The sequence below is a fragment of the Drosophila albomicans genome, chromosome 3, assembly GCF_009650485.2.
Source record: "Drosophila albomicans strain 15112-1751.03 chromosome 3, ASM965048v2, whole genome shotgun sequence".
Taxonomy (NCBI): domain Eukaryota; kingdom Metazoa; phylum Arthropoda; class Insecta; order Diptera; family Drosophilidae; genus Drosophila; species Drosophila albomicans.
Genome location: NC_047629.2, coordinates 14,042,648 through 14,065,788, shown reverse-complemented (window position 1 = coordinate 14,065,788; position 23,141 = coordinate 14,042,648). Strand labels below are relative to the sequence as shown.

General features: G+C 33.7%; 4 protein-coding genes across 6 annotated transcripts in view; 1 reads left to right on the top strand and 3 right to left on the bottom strand.

Annotated features, from left to right (window-relative positions):
* The window catches only part of LOC117567102 (ficolin-1-like), a 66,626-nt gene extending 50,939 nt beyond the window's left edge, over positions 1-15,687 (bottom strand). Inside the window, exons 1-3 of one of the 2 annotated variants that reach the window (XM_034246882.2) lie at positions 15,536-15,687; positions 14,250-15,466; positions 14,034-14,180 (exon numbers count right to left, since the gene is read on the bottom strand). In XM_034246882.2, the coding sequence (XP_034102773.2) occupies positions 14,072-14,180; positions 14,250-15,466; positions 15,536-15,616 (1,407 nt within the window). In that variant the 5' untranslated portion in view covers positions 15,617-15,687 and the 3' untranslated portion in view covers positions 14,034-14,071. Of the gene's footprint in view, positions 1-14,033; positions 14,181-14,249; positions 15,467-15,535 lie in introns of those variants that run through there. The other variant, XM_052004851.1, reaches the window with a different exon arrangement.
* On the top strand, positions 4,417-11,547 carry LOC117566687 (uncharacterized). The gene is made up of 5 exons (XM_052004859.1): positions 4,417-4,480; positions 4,531-4,766; positions 4,827-5,434; positions 7,121-7,274; positions 11,226-11,547. The coding sequence occupies exons 2-5, from the start codon at positions 4,569-4,571 to the stop codon at positions 11,475-11,477; spliced, it is 1,212 nt and encodes a 403-aa protein (XP_051860819.1). The 5' UTR covers positions 4,417-4,480; positions 4,531-4,568; the 3' UTR covers positions 11,478-11,547.
* Positions 7,968-9,353, bottom strand: LOC117567106 (angiopoietin-related protein 7-like). 2 transcript variants are annotated; one of them, XR_007954923.1, is made up of 3 exons: positions 9,231-9,353; positions 8,263-9,173; positions 7,968-8,204 (listed from the first exon to the last, which is right to left on the bottom strand). XR_007954923.1 is itself a non-coding variant. In XM_052004866.1 (3 exons), the coding sequence occupies exons 2-3, from the start codon at positions 8,499-8,501 to the stop codon at positions 8,087-8,089; spliced, it is 357 nt and encodes a 118-aa protein (XP_051860826.1). In that variant the 5' UTR covers positions 8,502-9,170; positions 9,231-9,339; the 3' UTR covers positions 7,968-8,086. The 2 variants fall into 2 exon arrangements, 1 of the variants encoding a protein (XP_051860826.1); XM_052004866.1 differs by having other exon boundaries at positions 8,263-9,170; positions 9,231-9,339.
* Positions 15,688-19,706: 4,019 nt separating the features above from the next.
* Positions 19,707-21,521, bottom strand: LOC117567103 (fibrinogen-like protein 1). The gene is made up of 3 exons (XM_052004855.1): positions 21,392-21,521; positions 20,133-21,322; positions 19,707-20,063 (listed from the first exon to the last, which is right to left on the bottom strand). The coding sequence occupies exons 1-3, from the start codon at positions 21,470-21,472 to the stop codon at positions 19,961-19,963; spliced, it is 1,374 nt and encodes a 457-aa protein (XP_051860815.1). The 5' UTR covers positions 21,473-21,521; the 3' UTR covers positions 19,707-19,960.
* Positions 21,522-23,141: the final 1,620 nt, after the last annotated feature.

The following is a 23,141-nucleotide window of genomic DNA, read 5'->3' as shown; positions in this document are numbered from 1 at the left end:
CCGAGGAAGAAATCATTATCAAGGGAACCGAAACCTTTGCGATACGTTGCCCAATCCCTATTAAATCTCTCATTTCCCCCAACTCGTTGTTGTATTACAATCCATCCAGGTCCAGCTAACTGACTATCGCATAAAACATCGAATAAACCTACGCCAGAAACATTAAGTTGATGAACATCTGAATCTCCAAAAGGGATGCAAGAAGTGGCACTTAACTTATCAAGTTCAGATTTATATAACTGATTTTCTTTCACCTTATCTATTATCTTAGTTTGACAATCTTTGAATTGTAATTCAATTTTTTTCTGCTGTTCTCCTATATTTTCTGATGTCCTGTTCAATGTATCAATTTCAGATTGACATAACTGAATATCTTTATCTTGCTTTATTAATTTAGTTTTACTATTCTCTAATTTCAACTCAAGTGTTTTCTGTTGCTCTGTAATCATTTCGATATTTGCATTAAGTCTGCTGATATTTTCATCCTTTTCAAATAGACTAGAATTAAGTTGTTTTAATTGAACTTCAGAAGATTTTAAACTGTTGGATTTATCTGCTACTTCCTCTATACATTTATCATAAAGTTTGGATATCGGTGTTAATTTGTCAATAATTTGTTTTTGTGATTTAATCTTAGATTCTAATTTCTCAACCTTATTTTGACTCAATTGCAAATCGTTTTCCCCTTTAAGTACTTTGTTTTTATACTCATCTAATAGAGTTGCCTCCTTAATGAATTTTTCATGAATCCTCACAATTTCATGATACTTTTCCATAAGATCCGAATTTAATTCATTTAACTTATTTTCTTTAATTTCTTTGTCTTCTAACTCATTTCTAACTTGTCTAAAATAATCAAGCAACGGTTTCACGGTTTTATAATTATGAATCCGGCACTTTTTTTCCATTTCTCGGTCGACTTCACACGTCTGATAAGAAGAAATCGAAAATATTCTTAGCACTCACTGTACTACACTGCTTTAAGTAATTGTTCTCACCTCTTCGAAGGCAGTTGTGGCCACCAAGAATACATTAAGAACTATTAGTAAGAAAACTGTGTGGATTTTTATTCTGCACATTTTAAATGTTTCGACTGCATGCAAACAAGATGAATTTGAAATTAAAAGCTCAATTTAAATAAAATAATTCAGCTCTCATCTGCCGTGCAATTTTAGAACAGCGGATGTGAGTTCAGCTTGAAAGTTCTTAGCGGGAGTGAAGCTGATAGCAAAGAGAATCTTAATCCATGAAGAGAGAAAAGACAATGAGGTCTTTCGATCTACTGCGTGAGAGGCTTTTTGATAACAGCAAATTTTATAAACAGCAAATTGCTAAGAAAAGAGTGTGCTCGACTGTGACATACCTGTTACCCATTTTGAGCAAAAACAAAACAGTGAAGTATTCATTTTAAAATATACTAAATTGGTATACATCGAAACTAAAAATATACCATATGCTATGTTTGGTATATTGATATAGTACAACATTCCATAGAGTGCAAAATAAACCAGATTATCAGCCAAAGCAACTACATAGTAAGTAGGCGTTTTTTAGCAAACAAAAGTATATCTTATATAGCTTTTACAATTTTTATCCGATAGCCACCGAAAATTACAGGTGTTATTGTATGAGTTGAGGCTTTATTGATTTGCACCACAAAATCAGCAAACTTGATCAGCATGAAAACACAACGAGTGCTGTCAAAAAAGTCTCTCTCTCTCTCTCTCTCTCTCTTTCTCTCCCTCTCTCTCTCTCTCATACTCTTATGTCTATGAGATCTAGGTGATCACATAGACAAACGGTCAAGACTATACCGCTTATCAAGAAAGTATAAATAATTTGCAGGGTCAGAGAAGCTTACTCTACAGAAGCCAGCATCAATAAGCACTGATCAACACTCTCCCTTTTTCTCTCTCTCTCTCTCTCTCTCTCTCTTCCCCTTCTTCCGTCTATATCGTCGTCTTTATTGAGTCAGAGCGATTCTATAGCTCACAGTCGCAGTGCTGATGTGTACCAATGGTAGAGGCGATGCACAGTGGTGAAAGCAGAGCAAACAGCGTTGCAAAAATAAATAAAAAAGTAAAACGGCGCTTGCACTTTTGATGTTTTAAAATTTAAATGAACTTGTCTTATATGAAGTTTGTTGATCATGCGAACATTTGCTGCCCAAATCAATTGATTAATTTTATGTATCTAAAAAAACATACACAATTTTAGTGATCTTGTCCTCTTTCAGATATATTATCAAATAAGTTAGGGCAATAAATTAGCATTCCTTTTATTTCTGGCGATTGATGTACATGTTAAATAACCAACAAATAATAAAATAAACTGTTTTCTTTTAACTTCACAATGTAAAACGATAATAGAAAGATCTTTTGATTAACTTTTTAAATTTGCTAGAAAATAATAAAAACAGTTGCTGCATTATTTGCATAAACGTATGTTTTATGTAACTAGTTTCTATAAAATATATTAGTATAATAATTGACATACGTGCATGATAATCAAACGCCTATCGATTTTATTTTGTATATAGAATTCAATTCTTTAAGATCCAGAAAACAAATTCCTGAATGTGTGCTTTAAATCACTTGTAAATGCTTTTCTATGGATGTCCTGAATGTTAGTGGAGCAGGTTGCAAGTTGACCCGACCCGCTGACTTCATTGAGTGGCAGCCTAGGCCCTCTCATTGGGTTCGGCTTGGAACTGAGGCACGTTTAATTAGATCTGCATACGTAATGCGATTGGGATTGGGAATGAAAATGGGAATGAAAAGTATAGGGATTGTTGCGCCGTAGAAGCTAGCGGCATTTGTGACGCGATGTTTGTGCGTGTAGCAAGTGTATACTGCTTGGCATTACTTGCCACATGGCCAACATTTGGAATGGCCAGCCTTGGATTGGTTGCCCAACCAGTGGATCTCTATCAGGAGCAGTTGAAGCAACTGTTGCAGCACCTGATGTGGGGCGCGCAGGTGGAACGCTGTGTGGCAATAATCACCGATGATCTGCACTCGAGCATCTACGATGCTGCATACTTTGAGGCCGTGGCAAGAGATGCCCGACCCTACTACATGCTGCATATCAATGCCAGCGACGAGTTGCATCCACCTTCCACGCACGTCCAACTCATGTTGCAAGCCATTCGATCGAGCGGCTGTGATCTGCATGTGATCACCGTGTTGAATGGCTGGCAGGTGAAACAGTTGATCGCATTTGTGTACGAGAGTCGCGCGTTGCATATGCAACACAAGTTTGTGCTGTTGCACGAAACCAGACTCTACACCCGCGACATGTGGCACGTCTGGAGCGTCTTTGTGCGAACTGTGTTTGTTAAGCGGCAACATCAACGCTCCAGGTAAAATGATTTACTGTCTAATTTAATTATAAATTTGTGATCTATATGAGCACATTGAATGTATTTTTTTTTTGTTCATTTATTATATTAAATCTAGTATTAAATGCTACATTTAATTATATAGTATAGTATAAGTAAATACAGGCTGCAGGTGCCTCCGACTTCAAGAATCCATTTCTATATGAAAATTAAAAATTTCTTATATTTATTATGTATTCAATTCATAATTCATTCATTATTTCATGTTTAATATAATATATAATATATATATACTTCTATTTTAATTTCTTATTAGTTCGAGTATTTCAAAATTAGAAAAACATTTTAATATAGAAAAATTTGGACTTTTAATTTCAACTGAAAACTGATAAATAAAAGTTATTTAAGAACAACAATATTCTTTTCCTTAGAGCAACAAGTATTTATAAAATTCTCATAAGTGTTAGTTGAATTAATTACTATTTGAACTATTGTAATTGTATTATACTTAAATTTGCTGTATTATATATTGAATGTGTTTGGTATATTTTATTGAATGAGGTATTTTTCAGTATTTCATTTTTCTCTTTTCTAATTAGTATCCTATTTATTTGTAAATTTATATGTTAATATTCTGTATTAATTATTATCTTTTTGGTACATATTTTTTAATATTATTTGTATATTATTTATTTCCTTTATTTGGTATGTATTAAGTATATGTAGTATTCTATTTATTTTTTAGTATTTTATTTATATATTTGTCTCTTATATAATTATTATATTATATACATATTTGTCGTTTACTCTTTTTCTCTTATTTATATTAATATTCTCTATATTTTATTGACTACATATTTTTTGTACCGTATGTCAGCTAGCTATTTATTTTTCTTTTTATCCAATTATTCTTTTTTTTAAATTAATATACTGTATTATGAATGATTTGTTATATATACTATATAGTATGTAAGCTTATTACTGATTCTCTTGACTGTGAAAGTAGTTTCAGCCTCTCGTCCATTGATTATCCTGGCATTCTCAGCGGATGGCTGGTGCTCAAGGATCTGGGCAACTGGTCGCCTGGGAAACGCATCGATGGACAGCTTCTCTTCAAGGATAAGACAAGAGATCTGCGTGGTAAGTGCCAGCAGAGGAAATCGAAGCCCTAACTAAACTCTGTGTTTCAGGCATATCTCTAAGCGTGGCCATTTCGGAGCATGTGCCCATGGTGCAGCTGAACAGGAACACAAACAGTTACCAGGGCGTCGAAGTTGAGATTATTGCAGCCCTGGCCAAGACATTGCACTTCCAGGCCAACTATTACAACCTTAATGAGAGCGAGAGCAATACAGATTGGGAGGGTTTCGAAAATGGCAATGAAAATGCTTCGCAGTTGATTGCAGAACGAATCGTGGCCGAAGTGGTAAACAATGATTGATCAATGTTCCATATTGTATGACTATGAGGTTACTCATTTACTTAGGCCCAACACAATGCACGCTTTGGCATTGGGGATCTGCATCTATTCCAGAGCTATGGGCAACACGTAGAGCTGAGTCGGCAGCACAGTGTCGAGTGTCTGACTTTCTTGACGCCTGAATCATCGACGAACAACTCGTGGCAGACCTTCATTCTGCCATTCAGTGGTGGCATGTGGGCGGGCGTCTTGCTCTCGTTGTTTGTTGTGGGCACCATCTTCTATTTGATCAGTTTCCTCAACGCTCTGCTGCTGCTCGACAGCCGGCAAGCTGCCAGCTTCTTTCGCTGTCTGCGTCGCAAGCAGAGGCGGCAACTGCAACTGCAGCAACAGCAACGCGAGTGGAAACGTTTCAGCTTTCGCCTTGAGCTTGCGCGGCATCGACAACAGCAGCAACAGCAGCAGCTGCGTCGAGGAAATGGTCGAGATCTGTTCGATGATTATGCCAACTGCATTTTGCTTACGTACAGCATGCTTCTCTATGTGGCACTGCCACGCATGCCACACCACTGGCCACTGCGTGTGCTCACAGGCTGGTATTGGATCTACTGCATCCTGCTGGTGGCCACCTACAGGGCCAGCTTCACAGCCATTCTGGCCAATCCGGCGGCACGGTAAGACATTTTTTGAAAACGCACTTTCACCATTTTTATTCGGTTTTATTTGCCTACTTGGATATTAATGCATATCTATATTCCTTATGTTAAACTATTTGTTGTCTGATTTATATATTTTTATTGATTATTAATTTTTTAACTCATATATAACACGACATTTCAAAAAATAGTCACGTTATTGGAATATGTGATAATTAAATACTTCTTTAGATCGTCTCGACTGTTGACGCTGATCATGATTATATATACTTTATAGGGTCAAAGATGCCTCCTTCTGCCTTCAGCTGAACAGACTTTGAGCTTCTTTTGATGATGATACCCCACTGTAAAAACTTAATGCCCAAAAATCCAATGACAAAGTCATGCTGATCTGACATCATGACATACATTTAAAGAATTAGCTACATATACATATATAATATATTAAAAGCAAGAAAAGTGAAAGCTCTCTTGCCACACTTAGAAGACAGTTCACCGTTTTTTCTTGTGATTTGCATTACTCATTTCAAGATTGCATTTGCATTAAATATAAATTTAACTCAGGATCAGTAAAATATTTTACTGCATTGAGAGAAGTTGATTAACTCCAAACATAAAGTAAATTGTTTGTTGTGTTTTATATAATATGAAATAAAACATATAAAATATGAGTGTTGAGTGTGTCGCATATTCAATTGGTACTCATCTGCGTCAGCATTGCGCAGATAAGGCATAGAATCGCTCTCACTGATTGAAAACTTTGACGTAGAAGAGAAACACAGAGAGAATGAGAGAGAGAGAGAGAGAGAGAGAGAGAGAGAGAGAGAGAGAGAGACACCATTAATACCTTGGCTCATTGATCCAGACTTCGAAATAATGTTCCTGCGATGCAACTTCTTATTAATTTCTCTAGTCTAATAATAAATTGGCATTTTTACTGAACTAAACAGTCTTCTAAGTCTAAGTAAACTTAATAAGTAAATTCGAATAAATGAATCACTCAGAAGCATTATCAAGAAGCCTCTCTTAGACAGGCGACAGAAAGTCGACATAGCCTCGACATTGACACTATTTGCTATCACCTTCTCTCCCGCTTCGAACGTTTGCGCTGAACGCACATCCGTTCATCACGTGTTAGCTCCAAAATCATACAGCAACTCAAAACAAGCAATTGGCATAAAAGCTGCAAGTATTGAATTTTTATACCCGCTACCCATAGGGTAGAAGGGTATTAGAATTTTGTGTCAGCTGGGAATGTATGTAGCACGCAGAAGGAAACATCTCCGACCCTATAAAGTATATATAATCTTAATCAGCGTCAACAGCTTACAATCTGGAATTATTTTTTTGAATAAAAGCAAAATATTGCAGTATTAATTCTTAAAATATACCAACTTAATATACCACAAAAATTTATTTCAAAAATATATCAAAGGGTACATTTGGTATATTGATACATTACTATACTCAAAATATACCATAGAGTACGAAATATACTAGATTGTCAGCCAATCCCATAGTAAGAAGAATTTTTGTCCATACAACAATCGAATATCATATTTTGAAGTATTAAATTTTACATATAAACACATGAAAGAAGTGAAGTCTACAGTTTTTGAGCATTAAATGAATATTTTAAATTTAATATTGTATATAAATAAATTCTCTAGTTCATCTATTCAATTTTCTTCGTACTGCTTACAGTGTGACAATAGACACGCTTCAGGATCTGAATCGAGCTCGCATTCCACCTGCAACTGGCGCCGCTGAGGACAGACAGTTCTTTTTGGAGTCCAGCGATGAAACGGTTCGTGAATTAGGCGCCAGCATGGAAATTGTGAAAAACAATGATGAGCTGGTGAGTGGATTCAGCACAGATCGAGCAATTGGTAGCCAGCCTTATTTAGCCCTAAATTGAGATTAAAACTTAATATCATAGCTGATGATATATTTTAGATGATGATATGTACATATATCGATATGTGTACATAAATGTATTTTAATTTTTAGATAAATATTTGTATCATAATCAGTCAATATTAACAGAGTATCGATATGATTATGTATATATTAATGAATACGCTTAAAATCAGTTTGATTCAGCGCTTTCTTTTAATATGGAAACAAAATAATATTTCGATTGCGCTTTTGTGTTTTCAATAGACTCATTTTGATTGCTGTGATGTGGAATTTCGTTCAATAATATAGATACAACATTAGAATCTTACGAAAAAGACATATGATGGCACCTCTCATATTTTGTGACTACTTGCATTGATTTCAGAGATTTTATAAGTTAATCGTTCATACACTTCATCCCATACACATCCAACGTAAATATGTTGGGATAGGTCCGGTTTTATTTAAATAAAAATATAAAAGCTGCCGTCACACATTTGTTCTTTATCAGCAGCAGCGGAATAGATTCACTGAAAGCACTGGCTGTCCGTTCGTTTGATGTGCTTATCTCGAAAACTGTTTCAATAGAAGAGTTATAAACAGCGTGTTTACTTTTGCTGATGTGCTCAAGCTAAACAAATGGGGGGAAATGTTAATTTAATGATTATATTATATATTGATTTATTTATTGCTTTTAGTGTAAAGATCACATTACAAAAAGATTTTGATTTTAGATTTGCAATATTTTTGACTTGTTGTTTACTTGAGTGTTCACTTCTTAAATGCTGGACGTATCATCATTTTCAGCTTCTTTATTGTGCGTGGATAATTAAAGTATATTGAGCTATAATCTTTTGTCTCATGATCGTAGAACTTGCCGTGGAAAAAACTGTAATAAAAACAAAGCTGTGGAATAGTAAACGTATCTTGTAATAAAGATGACTTACGATTCCACACAATTTGTGTACCACCAACCAGCCTGTCGATAATTAGCACAGTTTCCTTCCATCCACAAGTCATTATCAGAGTCCTCCGTTGTGAACTTCATGTTTAAAAGCGGCCTTAAATTGTCCCTAACATTGCCAGAAAAGTCTCCCAAGAAGCTAATTCGGTACTTGTCCGTCTCATTGCCAACAACAAAGTGTTCATAGCGAGCATAATCAACGCTGCCATCAAATCGTTCCATGTGTATGTATAACTCATTGAATTGATCAGTTGTCAAACGATGAATTTTCTCAAGACCGAGAAAATAATCACCAGCGAAGCTACCAAATCCCTTGCGAAATGTGGCCCAATCTCTATTGAAACTCTCTCTGCCATTAAAACGCTGCTCTATAACCAACCACCCAGGACCGGCTAGCTCCCTATCGCACAGCACATCGAATGCATCTAGTCCCGGAATTTGAATCTGATGAGCACCCGCACTTTCTCCGAACGCGACACAACTATTGGGAACTGTTTGCAATTCGCATTGTTAGAGCTTCGCTGCATTTTCTGCCAGTTTTTCATTCACTAACCTCAATTGATTCTCATTCGCTTTGAACTTGACTGCATTATCAGCTAATTCGGATTTGCAATTATCACAATTCTCCCCCGTTGTCGCATTTATGCGTTCGATTAATCTATCTATAGTGGCCTGTTGGAAAGCAATTTGCGCTCTCAATTCGTTGTTGATCAGCATGTTTCCCTGTTCTTGAATCAACTTGTTTTGCAGTTCTTTAATTTCTTTATCCTTTGCATCACTTTTGTTGATCTCCTCGCTAATTTGTCGCACGTAAACAAGTAAAGGCTTCAAAGCCTCATAAGTATATCTGCTACAATTGGCCTCCATCTCTCGGCTTATTTGACAAAATTGCTTCTTAAGAAGGAAAAACGTTTGTAAACTTTTTGCGCTTCTGTTAATACAACTACTTACTTCAGATGCGAGGGAAGAAGAACTTCCATATGCGATGACGATCAGCGAAATATATAATTTAACTGGTGTCATCTCGAACTACACACGAAGCAAACACGAAACAGACTAAAAATTAGATTTTAAATCATGCCAGAACTCAGCTAAATGGAATACAAGCTGAATATATTTTATATACATATATTTGACTGATAAGATTTTACTGCACTTTTTGTTTCAGATGCAATAAAGTCAATCTATGAGGAACTCAATGTTTATACGCGCTACCCATAGGGTAGAAAGGTATTATAACTTTGTGCCTCCAGGAAATATATGTAACAGGCAGAAGTAGACATCCAAGACGATATAGCCATATCCGTCTGAGATATATCCATATAGAGATATCATTTTTTTCGACAGCATTTATTATGTTTGCACGCAGATCAACTCTGTTCCAAATTACCACACTTATTTTTTGGGACAAAAAATAATAATAACTATAGTTTTTATGAGTCCTGAAAATTAGGTTGCGATCAGATGCAAATTATAGAAGTTATGGTAGAAATACTTTAGTATGGGGAAAAACGCTTACCTACTAGTGTTCATAGTTGTTTTGGTTAATAATCTGGAATATTTTGCACTCTATCTGGTATATTTTGAAGGTATTACTATATCAATATTCCAAAGATACACTTTGGTATATTATTTTGGTATATTTTAAAATTAATACCGCACTGTTTTGCTTTTATTCAAAATCGGTAGCGAGTATCTCACAGTCAAGCTGTAGCTTGCTTTCTTGTCTCGTATTTACGCGAACATTTCTCAGAATCTTTTTTAATAAAATGAAAAAAAAAAACTGAATTCTGATTGATAATCGAATGATTGTGGAATTTTCTATTTTTAAATTTGAAATATACTCAACACTTTTTCTGTCATATGAAACAACTAAACAATTTCAATATAGATTATGTGTCTTTTGCTGGCCAAATTTACTTTTTTTAAACCTCTCACAATCAGAGTAATGAAAATAAATTTTTTTTCTCTCTTTTTCTTTATTTGCAATCTGTTTGCTTAGACAATAAGTAAATTATATAATTAATTAATATTAAATTAACATAAAAACCAGTTTTCAAATGAACCCTGCTTGGATGACAATTTTTATACCCACTACCCATAGGGTAGAAGGGTATTATAACTTTGTGCCGGCAGGAAATGTATGTAACAGGTAGAAGGAGGCATCTCCGACCCTATAAAGTATATATATTCTTGATCAGCGTCAACAGCCGAGACGATATAGCCATGTCCGTCTGTCCGTCTGAGTGTCTGTCCGTCTGTCCGTCCGTCCGTATGAAACACTGGATCTCAGAGACTATAAGAGATAGAGCCATAAATTTTTTTCGACAGCATTTGTTATGTTTGCACGCAGATCAAGTTTGTTTCAAATGTTTGCCACGCCCACTTCCGCCCCCGCAAATCAAAAAAATCGAATAACAAGCGTAATTTTAAAGCTAGAGTTACGAATTTTGGTATAAGCAATAATTACTGTAGTAGTTATGATTCCTGAAGTTTTGGTTGCGATCAGATAAAAATTGTGGAAGTTATTAATGAAATTCTTTTATATGGGCAAAAACGCCTACTTACTAGGGGTCTGAGTTGCTTTGGCCGACAATCTGGCACTTTGTGCCGTCTATGGTATATTTTGAATGGTGTACTATATCGATATACCAAACATACAATTTGGTATATTTTTAGTATTTTTTTAGTATTTTTTTTAGTATTTTCGGTATATTTTGAAAATGATACCGCAATATTTTGCCTTTATTACAAATGGGTAGCGGGTATCTCACAGTCGAGCACACTCGACTGTAACTTTCTTACTTGTTTAGTGTAGAGACATCCATGCCCGAAATAAAAACTAAAACTTACACATAATAAATTAAATAAATTAGAATAAAATAAGTAAATTATAGTTGCTATATATAAATAAGGTTCATTAATTCAAGATTAAACTTTCTACAGACGGAGCGTATTGCGAGTGGCCGCTGTGCTTACTATGACAACGAGTTCTACTTGCGGTATCTGCGTGTGGCAGACGAGGCACGTGGTGGCAGAGCAACAACGGCGCTGCACATCATGAAGGAATGCGTGGTGCATATGCCAGTGGTGTTGGCACTGGAGAAGAATTCAGCGCTGAAGCCACACGTTGATGATATCATACAGCATTTGAGCGAAGCTGGTGAGTGCATGGTGATAATTCAACACTCAGACTGAACATTTGATTCGCAGGACTCATTGCCAAGTGGCTGCGCGATGCTATCAAACGTCTGCCGGCTGAGGAGCAAGCGCCGCAGGAGGCACTCATGAATCTGAACAAGTTCTGGAGCTCGTTTGTGGCCCTTGGCATTGGCTATTTGATCTCAATCAGTGCCATAGCTCTCGAGCATTGGCACTTTCGATATGTCGTTATGCAACATCCACTATATGATGCTTATAATCCCAGCATATACTACAATTTCAAACGTCTTTATTCGAATTCAAATTAAAAATATAGAATAGAGGCTCATAAAATGGAATGACAAATGTGCATATTTCAATTCACAATCAGATGGCCACTCCGAACTGACGCCATAAGCCATTCCCATATATAACATATACTATATACTACATATACTTAATACCATATATCAATACAATAAAAGTGCCGTCAAGTAGACGCAATGTGGCTAATAAATTTCGGGAGTTTTCAATTTTTCCATAATAATTCGTAAATAATAATTCGCATTGTTTATGGTGGTAGGCACATAAAGCATTATTTGTTTATTACGAAATCGAAAGAACTTAATGGCCATCCAAATGATAAATAATCGTAAATAATAAAGATCTTAAGTGCCAGACTAAAAACAAAAGAATTCAACATTAACATTTCAATGGACCGAATCAGCTGGCAACGTATCACGAGACTTCGATGAGCGCGAATGGAAGAAAACCACAATGTTTAATAATCATAATCGTTTATAATGAATTCTTAGGTATCCTAATGAAATTTTCTTGAATTGAATAAATAGCGCTTGTCGAAAAAGAATAGTTTCGACTTGTGTTGTTTATTTGATAATTTCACAACCACTTTACCAAAAAACTTGCTTAGGAAACTGATGAAGAAATCTACTTTGAATAGGGTTCAGTTGTAATAATAATAATAATATTATTCATAATTTGAAATATTTCCATTAACTTTTGTATTTAGGTGTTGCCTCATAAAAACTAATTAATTCATTTGCCCGTCGAATTGCAAAACAACAACGAAAACAAAAAAAAAAAAGCATTTCATTGTTCTTAATTTCTGGAATTTGGTTCTCAGATTGTTTTGTTATTTCTTTTGATAAATATTTATGGTTGTTTTATTTGTTTTGTTTGGGCTTTTTGCATTGTTTTCTTTTGCTTCGGTCTTGTTTACTTTTCCATTTTATTTAATTTAATTAGTTTTGCTTCATTTTACTAAACTTTCTTGTTGTTGTTGTTTCTGCAATTGCTTTGGCCTCTCTGCATTTTTCCCCTTTGCCAGTTCATTAAATTCCCCATTCTGCTGCTGAGAAATACTTGTATTTTGCTTTGTTTGTTTAGTTTTCGATTCGAGTATTACACAAAATCTCTAATTGGCATTTCCGTTGCTAAATCTCACCCATCTCTCGAATGCCGTGGCCCCTGTCTTCTATTTTACTAAGTGAAAATTTTATCATTGCATTTTATACAACTTTTTCTTCATTGCTGCATTTAGCATAGTCAAATTAAATACTAATTAAGTGAAAAAACTTTGCAATAATTTAAAAATTTACTTATTTCTTTTTATTTACGAAAATGTGCAACAACAGTTTTTTTTCTTATTACAAAATAGATTTGCATTACCGTCATCCCAAAAGTATGCTACACATTTGCAAAAGTACCCTTAGCGGTGACAACAACCATTTGCGGGACCATGTGTCAAGTCGATTGGTATATTTGAAGTGTATGAAGCGTATAAAGTATACGTAGCTTATTTGGTATATAAAGTATACGCAATATATGAAATACCCAAAGTATATGTAGTTAAAGTAGATAAAGTATATATATGGGTAATTCTCTGGTAAATGTCGCGTGCGACCAGCTTTACAGTAACAAAAAAAACATAAACTAAAATAATTTTAAAAATAAGTGAAGGTTATTCTTAAAGCTTTGGATAAGCACTATTTTTAGAGCTAAGATTGATTTTAGGAACTTGTACTGTTCTACTATAAAATATATAAATTCATTTTTTTTTAGTTTTGCGTACGAGTTTGTTAATTTTTGCTATATTCAGAACAGAAAACAAAACAGAAAAAAAATAAAATGTAACGAGATATGTTTCTATTCATATGAAATGCATTTGGTGGCATTTATAGCTTAAGCCAGTTAGCTTCAACATGTTTTCTCATTTTGGTGGCTCCTTATCAAAAAATCGTGTAAGAACGAGGTTTTTAGCGTGTTAAAAAGGGAATGGCAGCAAATTTGTAACCGTGTAAGACCGAGTTCGAGCTAAAAGAGTCCGTGTTAAGCGAGGGCCCAGTGTAGTTTAATTACTTTAATATTCACGGTTCGATTGAAAGAATATATATGCACGATAATCATAAGTTTACTTACTTTTAAGTATTTTTCATTTCTATTGAAAACATCTAGAGAACAAAAAATACAACAAAAAAAATGTTTTTTTTTTTCAACTTTAAAAATAAATCGATGCATTAAATAGTCGATCGTTATTTTATGTAGAACGCAAAATTTTAATCAACCAATTATATATATGTTAAATGATTACATAATTGAGTCAAATATTTGAATTTCAGCTATTCAGTTGCTCACTTCTTCATCGCTTCTATAGGGCGAATTAGCATCTTAGATTCTTTAAGTTCGATTTTCTTTTTCACATGCCAATTTAGTTTTGGCCCATAAGGTGCATTTAAATTACTGCATAAGAAAAAATAAAAATTAATAATTATGTGTATTCCATCGAATATAACAATTTGCAATATTTACCAATAAATACAGTCATGGTACCACCAGCCACTACGCTGCGAGTTTGCGCAAATACGTCCACCAATGTTGTTGTAGCGATCGAATGTTGTGAATTTCGTGTTTTTGTAGAATCTCAACCTATCCTCAATAATACTTCCATTGAATTTACCCAAACTCAGTGCATACCCACTATCTTCATCAGATATTTTGAAGTCGTCATATCGAAAGAAATAAACATGTTCATCCACATCAACCAAATGTATATACAGTTCGTGACGCTGCAAACTCGTGATACGATGTATTTTCTCGAGTCCGAGGAAGAAATCACTCTCAAGGGAGCCGAAACCTTTGCGATACGTTGCCCAATTTCTATAGAAACTCTCATTTCCCCCAACTCGTTGTTGTATTACAATCCATCCAGGTCCAGCTAACTGACTATCGCATAAAACATCGAATAAACCTATGCCAGAGACATTGAGTTGATGAACACCAGGATAATCTCCAAAAGGAAAGCAACTTGATGGGATAAAAGTATTGGGTAAAGTCTTATTCAATGTATTAATTTCAGTTCGACATAGCTGATTTTCTTTCACTTTATCTATTAGCTTAGCTTCACTCTCTTTTAGTTGCAATTCAAATTTTTTCTGTTGTTCTCTGATATTTTCTGATGTCCTGTTCAATGTATCAATTTCAGATTGGCATAACTGAATATCTTTATCTTGATTTATTAATTTAGATTTACTCTTTTCTAGTTTCAACTCAAGTGTTTTCTGATGTTCTGTGATATCTTGAATATTCTCACTAAATCTCTTAATTTTTTCATCTTTTTCAATTAAGCTAGAATTAAGATTTTTGAATTGAAGTTCGCAGTTTTCTAAGTTGGTGGATTTATCAGCTAATTCTCCTTTTAATTTCACAATAATATTTTGTTGTGAATTCATATCAGATTCAAATTTATGAACTTTATTTTGACACGATTGCAAATCGTTTTCCACTTTCATTACTTTGTTTTTATACTCATCTAATAGAGCTGCCTCATTCATGAATTTTTCATGAATTCTCACAATTTCATGATACTTTTCCATAAGATCAGAATTTAATTCATTTAGATGATTTTCCTTAATTTCACTGACTTCTAACTCATTTCGAACTTGCCTAAAATAATCAAGCAAAGGTTTTACTGTTTTATAGTTATGCATGCGGCACTGTTCTTCCATTTGTCCATCGAATTCACACGTCTGATAAAAAGAAAATGTAAACATTCTTAGCACACACTGTATTACACTGCTTTATGTAACTGTTCTCACCTCTTCAAAGGCAGCAGCTGCCACAAAGAATATTTGAAGTATTATTAAGAAAACAGTTGCGTTGATTTTTATTTTGCACATTTTGAATATTTCGACTGCTCGCGGAAAAGATGATTTTGAAACTAAAAGTTTAATTTAAATCGACGAAGAATATTGTTCTGAGTGCTGTATGATTTTGGAATTATCACGTGATTAACGGATGTGGGTTCAGCTCAAAAATTTGTGGCGGAAATGAAGGCGATAGAAAACTGTGACAATGCCGAGACAATGTCAAATTTCTGACGCATGTCTAAGAGAGAATTCTTGTTAATGAAATTAGAAGTGATGACAGTTTTTGAGTAATTTATTTAGCCGAATTTTGATTATACTTAAAATTAGAATACTGTGTAGTGTAAAATGGCAATGTAATATACATATATGTACATATATAAATATAAATACATATACAGTATGCATCACAGGGACATTATATTGAAGTCAGGATTAAGGAGTCAAGATATTGATAATCTCACATAGACCTTAAAGTCTGCTCAGCTGAAGATGGTGTAACAAAATTATTCAATTTTCGAATTGGGCTTGCATCAACTTATTTAAATAGTATTTTTCTTTATTATGGTTGACTTTTTTGTTCTGTTGTACTTAATAAACTTGGAATTTAGACTAGATGAAGCACATAAAATTAGATAGGAAAATCCAAGCAAATATATTAATTGTTGCTTGTTAAATTAATTCCGAGTTTTAAGGGCAAATGATCATATTGAAAACAATTTTGGACATATTAATAAATATTATTAGTATTCTGCCAATTAAGATTTTCATTAAATAAACTTTCAAACTCAGGGGGCTGGGTATCTTGTAGTCGTGCAATCTCGACAAGATTGTTCCTTTTCGATTTGTTTCTAACTATTTGTTCAGTAACTACATATATATAATTGCTCCTAAGTCTTTCACACATCATGCCTGCACGTGTTTCTCTCTTCACTCTCAGTTGCTTATCATCTCATTGCTGGCCTTTGCCTCAAAACTGCCGAGCAGCTTGGCAACAATTGTCAGAATGACGTCTTTTTGGGAGAACGCTTCTGCAAAATCATAATTCGCTGACCTGCACCAATTATTTAAATGATGAAATTAAAGCACAGAGAAAGACATTTCCGAGCACACAAAATATATTCAATATATATTCTGAATCGCCATCAATACTGTTCAATTTTGACAAATTCGTTCATTTGTTATTCTTCATTAACACATACATACATGGACCGTTTCAATAAGTTTTCGTCTAAATATATGAATGCAACTAAAATTTACATGTCGAGAGTGCTCGACTGTGAGATACCCGCTACCCATTTTCACAAAAGCCTTATTCTACAATTCAATACATTTTACAAATATACCACCGAGATATTAAAATATACAAAGGGCTATGTTTAGAATATTCATAAAGTACTACATTCAAAATCTGCGGTAGAGTACAAAATATACCAGATTGTTAGCCAAAGTAACTAAAGTAACAAAGTAATTATTTCTACCACTTTTTATTTGTCATATAACTAACGATTCATGTAAAAAATATTTGAAAAGTTAATTTTTTTTAATATAATTTAGGGTTTTCTTAAGGCAATAATTTTAATACAAAGTTGATTAGTTAAAAAGCTCTGTTGCTTAGCTCAGAGCTACTAAGAGATCTCAAGGCATTTTCAAAGCTTAGCGACTGCAGATAATGTTCATTTCTTCCCCATAAACTAAAGATACTTATGCAAATATAAGTGCTTTTATTTGATCTACAAATGCATTTTATTAACGTTAAATTAATAAATATAATTTGCTCATCAGAAGCAAAAGGTTTCATACAACATGTGAGTACAATATAGCTCGCTATCGCACTCACTCTCTTTGCTTCGTCATCAGCAATTAGCTGTTGTTGCTGAGATTTGTTTTTGCATATGCAAATGAACATCAACTAACATTTGTAAGTGCGTCTGAGGGATAGACACGATTAGCCAGTATTTGTTTTGACACTTGACTATCGCGTACTCGCTTACACTCGCCTCCAAGCGTCCAACTGTCTGAGCTTAGAAGCAACTTCTTCTGTTATACACAGGGTTGCCAATTTGTGGGGAATTCCCCAAAGTGCGGGGAATTTTAAGTTGATTGGGGATTTATTGGGGATTGGCATTATGTGGGGAAAATGCGGGGATTTTTACATTTTTTGATTTCCTGTCCTTTATAAATTTGTGACAGCACAAAAATTAGACGATGAATGGCGAGCTCACGCAAAATAACATTGATGCTGAATGTTACTGGAGTAAAGTGTTTCGTCTGAAAAAACGCTGCGGGAGAATACTTGTTTCCAAATATGAAAATTGTTTGTCGTTGCTGATACTGCCTTTTTCAAATGCATCGGTCGAGCGCAAATTTAGTGTTCTTAAGAATTTGAAAACGGAAAACCGGAATCGAATGAATACAGATACTGTTGTATCATTTATGGCTGCAAGAGAAGGCATTAAAAAACTAGGCGGCACCGTCAAACAAAATTCTATCCACAAAAATATGGAAAACAATATGAATGTTAACTGTTTGAGTTTTTATTTTAATTAATTAAAAATACTAATATGAGTTATACTCAGCTTTTTATACTTTCATTTAAAAAAACCTATGTGGGGAATTTGTGGGGAATCAGCGGATTTTTGTCCCCAAATTGGGGAATTTTATCCCGATTTTTGGGGAAATGTATAAATTTGCATTGGCAACCGTGGTTATACACCACCACAACTAGCATCGCTTTCCGTTATAACAAAGTAGCAACTGCTTCCGCTTAACTAAGAGCAACTTCTTTTGTTACTCGTATACATAATCCTTTTCTGTTTAACGATTGTTCTCCTTCATACTGTAAGAGTATCTTATATAAATTATAAAATGTATATCATTCTAATATGATTCATTCAAATGTTAACTACTATTACTACTGAGTAAATAGTTTCTTGGCTATTCATAGTCTAAATCACGATGAATCGGTAGAAGAAAAATGTGCTTTGACTTCGATTTCTATATAAAAGACAGTTTGGATTCTAAAAATAGAACCAATTTAAAATTACATATTTATTTTATTCTTTTTATTTTTATGTGTGCTTATGTAATATTTATTGTTTTATTATTTACATTTTTCTTTTATTTAATTAAAGTTGGGTTTTCTTATTAATTCGTATTTTTGAGAAATATTTCGAATATTTCAAAGTGGCGCAAATTTTAATTTCGCTGCTGTACATATTTGCTCAGTTGATAAGGAAAAGAGCGGCCTTCATGACGTCAGGCTTGTGACGAACAGTCAAAAATATTTGCTGGCTCTCTCCGCTGATCTCTCTCTGCAGCTTAGCAACCGCTCTTGAGCACCAATTCGATCTATAATTCTGCTAATTCTAGCGATCGGGAGAGGCGGAAGATGCTGATATACATTGTGTTCCGATGAGTAGATCAGCTAAGAGATCTCGAATATTTTAAATTTAAAAAAAAAATTGGATTTAACATTACTGCAATTAACCAACTCACCACATTTAATAAGTTAATTTAAAAATGATTAAATACTTTAAATACTAAATAGTATAGTATTTAAAAAAAAATATTATATTTATTACTTTAATTACTTTTTTTGTATTCATCTAATAGAGCTTCCTCCTTCATGAATTCTCACAATTTCATGATACTTTTCCATAAGATCAGAATTTAATTCATTAAATTACTTATCTTTGATTTCACTGCCTTCTAAGATACACTTTGATACACTTTTACACTGCGTTATGTAATTGCTCTCAGCTATTTTTCAGTTGATGTGACAACAACAAATATTTTATGTACCATTATTAACAAAACTGCATTTTATATTATTTTGCCCATTGCGATTCTTTCGACCGAACTCAAGCAAGATGAATATGGAACTGAAAAATGCACCTAAATCAACAAATAAATCGGCTCAAAGCGTTTAATCTGTGTTAATATAAATGCAATCGAATATTGCATTAATGATAACAGATAGGCTCTTACAATATTGTCTTCTGATCTTCTCTGAGAGAGAGACTTCATGATAATGGAAATTTAATTGAATTGATTAAAAGCTGCTACATCAAAGCGTTTACTTTAACTTAATATTCGATTGAAGGTTCGATTGAAATAATATAAATGGGATAATCATAGGTTTACTTTCTTTTAAGTATTTGCAGCTCTATTGAAAGCATCTAAATACTTACAATTTGCTACATCAAATCATGAAATACAATAACAACTGATCAATTTAAATTATAAAAATAAATCGCTGCATTAAATAGTCGATAGTTTTTTTTTTTCATTCAGAACGCAATTTCTTCATGCACCAATTATATATAAATGACTACATTATTTAGTAAAATATCGGAATTTCGGCTCTTCAGTTGCTCAGTTCTTCATCGCTTCTTTGGGGCGAATTAGCATCTTTGCTTCTTTCAATGGATTTCGTTTGTACCAATTTAGGCTTGGCCCATAGAGTGCATTTAAATTACTGCATAAGAAAAAACAAAAATCAATAATTATGTGTATTCCATCGAAAATAAGAATTTGCAATATTTACCAATTATAACAATTCGTGTACCACCAGCCACTTTTGTATACAACTGCGCAGTTACGATCATGAATGTCGTTGTCGCGATCGAATGTTGAGAATTTCTTGTTTTCAGCGTATCTCATCGCATCCTCATTAATAGTTCCACTGAATTTACCCAAACTCAGTTTATATCCATTGTCTTCATCAGATATTTTGAAGTCGTCATAACGAGCGTTGTAGGTACTTCCATTCTGAGCAACCAAATGAATATAAAGTTCGTGACGCTGCAAGCTCGTGATACGATATATTTTCTCTAGTCCGAGGAAGAAATCGCTCCTATAAGAACCGAAACCTTTGCGATACGTTGCCCAATCCCTATTGAAACTCTCATTTCCCCAAACTCGTTGTTGTATTACAATCCATCCAGGTCCAGCTAACTGACTATCGCATAAAACATCAAAGAAACCTATCCCAGAAACATTGAGTTGATGAACATCTGAATCTCCAAATGGGATGCAAGATGTGGGACTTAACTTATCAAGTTCAGATTGACATAACTGATTTTGTTTCACTTTAGCTATTAGCTTAGCTTCACTCTCTTTTAATTGCAATTCAATTTTTTTCTGTTGTTCTCTGATGTTTTCTGATGTCCGATTTAATGTATCAATTTCAGATTGGCATAACTGAATATGTTTATCTTGCTTTATTAATTTAGTTTTACTCTTCTCTAATTGCACTTCAAGTGTTTTCTGATGCTCAGTATTATTTTGAATATTCTCACTAAATATTTTTATTTTTTTATCTTTTTCATTTAAACTAGAATTAAGATTTTTGAATTGAAGTTCGCAATTTCCTAAGTTAGTTGTTTTATCAGCTAATTCTCCTTTTAATTTCACAATAATATTTTGTTGTGATTTAATTTCAGATTCTAATTTCTCAACTTTACTTTGACTCAATTGCAAATCGCTTTCCCCTTTAAGTACTTTGTTTTTATACTCATCTAATAGAGCTGCCTCCTTCATGAATTTTTCATGAATTCTCACAATTTCATGATACTTTTCCATAAGATCCGAATTCAATTCATTTAACATATTTTCTTTAATTTCTTTGTCTTCTAACTCATTTCGAACCTGCCTAAAATAATCAAGCAAAGGTTTCACTGTTTTATAGGTGTGACTTAGGCATTGCTTTTCCATTTTTCGGTCGAATTCGCAGGTCTGATAAGAAGAAAATGTAAACATTCTTAGCACGCACTGTATTACACTGCTTTATGTAACTGTTCTCACCTCTTCAAAAGCAGCTGCTGCCACCAAGAATATTTGAAGTATTATTAAGAAAACAGTTGCGTTGATTTTTATTTTACACATTTTTAATGTTTCGACTGCATGCAAGCAAGATGAATTTGAAACTAAAAGTTTAATTTAAATCGAAGAGTCCAGCTCTAAGTTGCTGTTTTGTTTTTGAGCTTTCACGAGATCAACGGATGTGGGTTCTGCTCAAAAATTCGTAGCGGAACTGAAGGCGATAGCAAATGGTGTCAATGTTCGGACAATGTCAAATTTCTGACGCATGTCTAAGAGAGGATTCTTGTTAATAAAATTAGAAGTGATGACAGTCTTTGAGTAATTTATTTAACCGAATTTTGATTATACTTAAAATTAGAAAACTATGTAGTATAAAATTGCAATGTAATATACATATATATATATATATACATCACAGGGACATTATATTGAAGTCAGGATTAAGGAGTCAAAATATTGATGATCTCACATAGACCTTAAAGTCTGCTCAGCTGAAGATGGTTTAACAACATTATTCAATTTTCGAATTGAGCTTGCATCAACTTATTTAAATAGTATTTTTCTTTATTATGGTTGACTTTTTTGTTCTGTTGTACTTAATAAACTTGGAATTCAGACTAGATGAAGCACATAAAATTAGATAGGAAAATCCAAGCAAATATATTAATTGTTGCTTGTTAAATTAATTAATTTTAAAAATATTATGTATAGCACATCTCTAGTTTCAAACTACAAGTAGATTGACAGTTGTTTTGTTTATGATCAGGGATTCCCGTTTTTCTCTTTCTTAAACGCATACATGTTATGCGCGCTGTCTTCGTCATTTTCGTAGCTGAGTTCGATAAGTTTATGTTATTTCTGTCGCGAAGTAACGATACGAGTTTGTTTTGTGCAAATATGGATAAATGGTTGTTAAAAGGTCAATGTCAAAATATAAACAAAGATAATCCTACGGTAAGTAAAATAATGAATAACCTTACTTAATGCAAGATTTGTTTGTGCGTGAATATCAAACTTATTCATCTAGTTTCGTCTGAAAAACGCTGCGGGAAAATACCTGTTTCCAAATATAAAAATTGTTATTTCGTTGTTGCTGATACTGCCTTTTTCAAATGCATCGGTCGAGCGCAAATTTAGTGTTCTTACGAATTTGAAAACTGAAAACCGTAATCGACTGAATACAGATACTGTTGTATCATTTATGGCGGCAAGAGAAGGAATTAAAAAACTAGGCAGCAGCGTCAAGTTCAACCCGTCAAACAAAATGCTATCCACAAAAATATGGAAAAGAATATGAATGTTAACTGTTTGAGTTTTTATTTTAATGAATTAAGAATACTAATATGAGTTATACTCAGTTTTTTATTGTTTCATTTAAAAAAAACCTATGTGGGGAATTTGTGGGGAATCACCGGATTTTTGTCCCCAAATTTGGGGAATTTTATCCTGATTTTTGGGGAAATGTATAAATTTGCATTGGCAACTCTGGTATATATGTATATATAATTGCTCCTAAGTCTTTCACACATCATGCCTGCACGTGTTTCTCTCTTCACTCTCAGTTGATTATCATCGTATTGCTGGCTTTTGCCTCAAAACTGCCGAGCAGCTTGGCATCAATTGTCAGAATGACGTCTTTTTGGGAGAACGCTTCAGCAAAATCATAATTCGCTGAACTGCACCAATTATTTAAATGTTGGAAATTAAAAAAATTAAATTCTTCGAAGGCGAA

Coding starts and splice junctions, on each gene's coding strand:
- LOC117567103 (XM_052004855.1), bottom strand. CDS start 21,472: ATGTGTAAAATAAAAATCAACGCAACTGTTTTCTTAATAATACTTCAA. Junction 21,323..21,391: donor CAGCAGCTGCTTTTGAAGAG/GTGAGAACAGTT, acceptor TCTTCTTATCAG/ACCTGCGAATTCGACCGAAA. Junction 20,064..20,132: donor TACACGAATTGTTATAATTG/GTAAATATTGCA, acceptor TTTCTTATGCAG/TAATTTAAATGCACTCTATG.
- LOC117566687 (XM_052004859.1), top strand. CDS start 4,569: ATGGTGCAGCTGAACAGGAACACAAACAGTTACCAGGGCGTCGAAGTT. Junction 5,435..7,120: donor CTGGCCAATCCGGCGGCACG/GTAAGACATTTT, acceptor TACTGCTTACAG/TGTGACAATAGACACGCTTC. Junction 7,275..11,225: donor TGAAAAACAATGATGAGCTG/GTGAGTGGATTC, acceptor AACTTTCTACAG/ACGGAGCGTATTGCGAGTGG.
- LOC117567106 (XM_052004866.1), bottom strand. CDS start 8,501: ATGGAACGATTTGATGGCAGCGTTGATTATGCTCGCTATGAACACTTT. Junction 8,205..8,262: donor TACACAAATTGTGTGGAATC/GTAAGTCATCTT, acceptor TTTTTATTACAG/TTTTTTCCACGGCAAGTTCT.